This window comes from Arachis hypogaea, chromosome 19, assembly GCF_003086295.3.
Source record: "Arachis hypogaea cultivar Tifrunner chromosome 19, arahy.Tifrunner.gnm2.J5K5, whole genome shotgun sequence".
NCBI classification, from domain to species: Eukaryota; Viridiplantae; Streptophyta; class Magnoliopsida; order Fabales; family Fabaceae; genus Arachis; species Arachis hypogaea.
In genome coordinates this window covers 41,393,679-41,399,546 of record NC_092054.1, presented here as the reverse complement: position 1 = coordinate 41,399,546, position 5,868 = coordinate 41,393,679, and the positions used below count along the sequence as shown (strand labels likewise).

Below are 5,868 nucleotides of genomic sequence, written 5' to 3'. Positions count from 1 at the left end.
TTCGACCTAGTTTTCGGCCTGGAACAGCAGACTAGAGTCAGAGAACATGCAGAAACAAATAACACATTCATTCAGAGACAGTGGGAGATCTAGTTTTACTCTCTTAGTTTTTTCTCTCTAGGTTTTTAGAATTTTAATTTTCAATTGGTCTTAGCATTGGAACATTGAGAAGAGTTATTTCCTTATCAAGACTTCATCATTCTAGTTTGTTTTCTTAACTTGGTTTCATTCTTCCATGTTCTTTGCTTTGTTCAATTTTGTCATTCAGATACTTTTATGATTATTTAATGCAAGGGTTATTTCTTTTTAATTCAATTTCAATTCCAATAATCATGTCTTCTTTTAATTCCCTTTCATATGCTATGAATTTATTATTTACAATGTGTGAGTAGTTTCTTCACTTGATGGGGAGTTGATTAAAAGGAACTCTTGAGTTGGAAGGATTGAAGGAAAAATTTGTAATTGGGTTAAATGTTAGATTGTTATCCTGTCACCAACGCCAATCCCTTTGAACTAAGTGGGTTGCAACTTGTGAACAGATCTGACATTCCAACTTGTTTGACTTTCCCTTACCTAGTAAAGGATAACCAAACAGAACAACCATTAATTATAAATTAATCTTACAATCACTCCATCAATAGTAGAAATTCCAACCAATCAACTCCCAGTCAAGGCTTTTATTCATATTATTTAAATTTTCTCAATTTACATCCCAATTTACTTAGCCCAACTTCTTGGAACATCCGATTAATAAGATAGCACACTTTTCTGCAACTCGTTGGGAGACGACCTGGGACTTAAAACTCCTAGTAATTTTTAATTGAAATTCTCTGTGACATACTTTTAAATTGATAGGCAGATTTTCGGTGAGTTAAGAACTATACTTGCAACGTAACCATTTTAATAATTTTTAATTCACCAGCTTCTGCGTCTCATCACCACTACATTCCGGTGTTGCATCAACACACAACCCAAATCTTTCAGTGATGCATCACAATACACTTCAAACAGTTCATGCGGTTCCGGTAAGATTAGAACAGATGCTGAAGTTAATCTCAGCTTTAAAGTCTGAAAACTCTCTTCGCACTCCAACGTCTACACAAATGGCACCTCTTTCCTCGTTAATTTCGTCATCGGTAGCGCAATCTAGGAAAATTCTTCGATAAATCTCTGGTAATATCCGGCTAAACCCAAAAAGCTCATGACTTCCGTTACAGTCGTCGGTCTTTCCCATTCCATCACCGCTTCTACCTTGGAAGGGTCTACAACTATTCTTCCATTACTCACCACGTGGCCTAAGAACTTTACTTCCTCCTTCCAGAACTCGCACTTTGACAACTTAGCGTACAACTTCCGCTCCTTCAAGATTTGCAGCACAATCCTCAAGGGTTCCTCATGCTCTCTTGCCATCTTAGAGTAAACTAAGATGTCATCTATGAAAACCACCACGAATTTGTCCAAAAAGGGACGAAACACTCTATTCATGTAATCCATGAAAACAGCAGGTGCATTTGTTAACCCAAAGGACATTACTGCAAACTCGTAGTGTCCATAGCGTGTCATAAACGCCGTCTTAGGGATATCCTCTCCCTTCACTCTTATCTGATGGTAACCGGATCTCAAGTTGATCTTGGAAAACACTCCAGCTCCTTGCAATTGATCCATCAAGTCATTTAATCTTGGTAGCGGGTACTTGTTCTTCACTGTTACTTTATTTAACTGTCGGTAATTCACACACAAATGCATTCTTCCATCTTTCTTCTTCACCAGTAAAACTGGCGCACCCCACGGTGATACACTCGATCAAATGAACCTCTTATTCAGAAGCTCTTCCAACTGAGTCTTTAGCTCTGCCAGCTCTATCAGAGCCATCCTATAAGGCGCAATCGACACTGGCCCAGCTCCCGGTACCAATTCAATCGCAAATTCAATTTTCCTCTGAGGTGGGAACTCATGGATATCTTCTGGGAATACTTCTGGAAAATCTTTAACCACCGGTATCTGATCCAAGTTCTTGGCATCACCCAACGGATTAGCAGCCAACAGAATATAACCCTGACACTCCTCCCCACCACAATGCACCATTACAGACTTCAGGTAATACCCCGTAGCTACCACGGCTTTATTCTCTCCTTTCGGCATAAACCGAATTGTCCGTTCAAAGCAATCCAACAAAACCTGATTTTTCAACAACCAATCAAACCCCAAAATTATCTCCAGCCCTACCATTGGTAAACAGATCAAATCATGTACAAATTCTCTACCCTCAAGCTTGAAACCTACTTGTCTACAACCTGACCTAGTCATAACTGTCTGATGCAGAGTATGTACATGCAGATCAAAAGGCAACTCTGACACTTTCAAACCTAATTCCTCAAATTTAGCAAACGAAATAAACAAATGCGAAGCTCCAGTATCATATAACGCAACTAAGGATCTATCACCAATTAGACATATACCTCTCATCAAAGGATCCACCTTGAAAGCATCCTTGGCATTTACAGCAGACTCGACCTTGATGCTGACTCTAGCCCGTATTTTGATTCCTCCCACGAGGGCAATCCTTTGCAATGTGGCCAGGCAACCCACACTTGAAGCAACCACCTAAACCAATTTGGCATGAGTCATAAGGGTGAAAACGTCCACAACGATTACAAGCTAAATTCGGAGAACTCTTACTCTGATTTCCTCTTCCCTTAGCATACAGAAACTGATTCTGATTGTTCTTTCTGAAGCCCCCTTGGCCTTGAGGCGTATATCCTCCTCTCTTGAAGCTTTGTCCTCTCGGATGAAAATACTTGCCACGCCCATGACTAGAACTTCCTCCATGAGTGTCCTTAGATGCCGCCACGGTCTTGGCATACTCCTCCACTACTCTAGCCTTATTCACCAAGTCGGAGAAGACACGGATCTCCATAGGAGCTACAGCAGTCATAATGCTCTCCTTCAAACCCCTTTGGTACTTAATGCACCTCCAGCTCTCGAAAGACTCTGGGTCACCGTGACACACTCGAGAAAACCTACAAAGCTCTTCAAACTTCTTGGTGTACTCAGCCACAGACATGGAACCTTGCTTCAGCTGCATTAGCTCCATCTCCTTCGCTTCCCTTGCAGACTCAGGGAAGTATTTCTTGTAGAAAGCCGTTTGGAACACCTCCATGGAATGTCGGCGTTCTGAAGCTGTCGCAAACGACACTCAGGTTACCACCAGGGCTGGGCCTCTCCCGCTAGCTGATAAGCGGCAAACTCTACATATTGTTTAAGAGGAACATGCTGCGCCTGTAAAGCACGCTCCATAGCCTGGAACCAGTGGTCTACTTCAATAGGATTTGTGGACCTGTGGAAAGTTGGCGGATGAACCTTGAGGAACATCGCCAAGGTCATCGGAACTCCTCCTGTGTTATCACCGTTACCCTCAGCATTATCATTGGCATTCCCTTCGCCATTCCCATTGCCATTCCCCGCCGGTTGGCCTAACCTCTGCACAGCTTGCAGAGTCACAGCAGCATTAGCTTCCATGGTGTTTGCTAAGTTAGCCATGGCCGCCATGAATTCGGCGTGATTGTCAGGTGGTTGCTCATTCCCACTTTCTCGGGTACATGTTCGACCTCGCCCGCGAGTGGCCATTAGGGTTCCTGTCTACACTAAACAATCGATATCAAGGTGATCAGTCTCAATATCAAAAGCCTAGTGCTTCAATTATCCTAAACAAGCACTCACAAACAAGCATGCTATGCATATATCAAGTAGATAACCTAATAGCATCAAAGAAAAAATACACAGAGTATGCATTGAAGCACAATCAGTCCATCCCTCAGGCTCACGAGGACGAACCACTCTGATACCACTAAATGTAACACCCTAATTAGCCTAAGCCTTACCTCGCGTCGTAAGGCAAAGGTTAACCAGAGATTACAACAGTTCTAAGCTCATACGTATAATATATAGAAGAATAATATAATATCTAGAAGTCCGATAAAAGATATAGCTCAAATTTTGGATTTCAAAAGCGCAAAACGTACTAACGAAGCTACTATCTTAAAGCATAAGAAACAGAAGTGATATAAACAAGGTAATAGTATAATAGTGAAATATCATAAGAAAACTAGCCACGACTCGCGGAGTTTAAGCCGGCTAGCCATATACAGGTATACTGAACCATATAGAAACCTGACAGTGTGAAACAGCTTATACAAGTTTTTCTCTCATAATACAAGCCACTAGGTAAGGAAAAAATAGAAAAGTGAGAGACATATAGACAAAATAAACCAAAAGAATCCAGGATCCTCCTCTTCTGTCACCATCCCAAGCAACTCACCGAGGTGGGTTGCGACATGCATCTGAAAAACACAACAGAAATATGGTATGAGAACTGGGAGTTCTCAATATGGTAACAGTGCCCAGTTGTAACTACCCAATTTTCAGTATGTCTAGATCATACCGGAAACTGAGCGTTACCAACTTGTCTTCCTAATTATTATCTATTATTTATTATATGAGCCTTATTCGCTGTTAAAAACGTAGTTATTTTGCGAGGTACCTTTTTTTTTAAAACGTTTGGATTAATAGACGGAATCATTCATAATCAATTCACAAGTAATAATAGATAAAATAGTTATAAATAACCACACATACATACATCACAAGTAGTTGACAATATTCGGTGATTCAACCTTTATTAGAGTATAGACTTTTAGTTAGAACACCCCTAGATATAACTAGATAATAACTATATACATATATATACATACAACATCCCAGGCCTTGACCTGTTCAAGAAGTCCCAAAGCTGGCGCCCAAGCTAGCCTAGACTCTATACTCACCTAGTCCCTCTAAACTACTAAAGCGAGGGAAAGTACATTCTAAGTCTTCAAAACTCAAGTAAGGTGGAACGTCATCAAAAAGTGGAAGGTCGTCTACTACTTCTCTACACGATCATACATTGCCATATGACGTCCCACTGGTACTCCATCAGGTAGCCTCACAACAGGAGTCTCGTACACATGATTTAGGCCAAAGTGCGCATACAAACGGGGTGCAGATATTGGCTGGTCTCACAGTATATACATATAAACAGAGAACGAGATTCACCCTAGACTCAGAAGACTACCTAAAGCGGAATCCTTTTTATGAACAGTCGTCAGTGAACTACGGAAGGGTACTCATGCTTCCATCTGAAGGGGGAAGGGAGAGAGAAGAGGTAAGAACTGGGGAGTTCTTAGTAGGGCCGGGGTCATTAGTTACATTCATTAATTCCGTGTTGTTTAGCAAACGAATAGCAAAATACCGAGAAGTAGTGAACAAAAGATACAGATAAATAGAGAAAATAGAAAAAACAGAAAGCAGAATGCAAACAAAAGAATACAAGAAAATAAAACACAAATACAAAGAATAGAATACAAACAAACAAAGAATACATTCATTTAACAATCATAACAGAGGAAATGCACAACCAAGGATGATGCATGTCTGTCCTATGCAGGCCATGAGCTCATGTGTCGGTTTACACCCTGTATCCCGACATTACCTAGGAACAAGTCCCAGATATGGTTTCCCTTTGTGTCCTTAGTGCATACGTGTCGGTGGTAAGAATACCACTCCTTCGTGACTACCGGCAGTCGGCGCAAAGCTCGACCCCATAATATACGCACAAGGGGAAACAGTGACCTTCAGTTCGTGGGTGTCCCCGAGATCAATTCACAAACAAAACAATGATCCTCAGTTCGTGGGTTTCCCCGAGATCAACATACAACAACAAACACGATCCTCAGTTCGTGGGCTATACCCGAGATCAATACTCAATAATACAGTAATATTCAGTTCATGGGTTATACCCGAGATCAATACTCAACAATACAGTAATCTTTA

At 41.1% G+C, this 5,868-nt stretch overlaps 1 protein-coding gene across 1 annotated transcript; it reads right to left on the bottom strand.

Annotated features, from left to right (window-relative positions):
* Positions 1 to 1,803: 1,803 nt before the first annotated feature.
* LOC112778282 (uncharacterized) lies at positions 1,804 to 2,466 on the bottom strand. The gene has a single exon (XM_025822617.1). It carries the CDS (start codon positions 2,464 to 2,466, stop codon positions 1,804 to 1,806), a length of 663 nt encoding a protein of 220 aa, XP_025678402.1.
* Between the last annotated feature and the right edge of the window lie 3,402 nt (positions 2,467 to 5,868).

Excerpts from the sequence above, each read along its gene's own strand:
- LOC112778282 (XM_025822617.1), bottom strand. The coding sequence starts at position 2,466 with ATGAGAGGTATATGTCTAATTGGTGATAGATCCTTAGTTGCGTTATAT.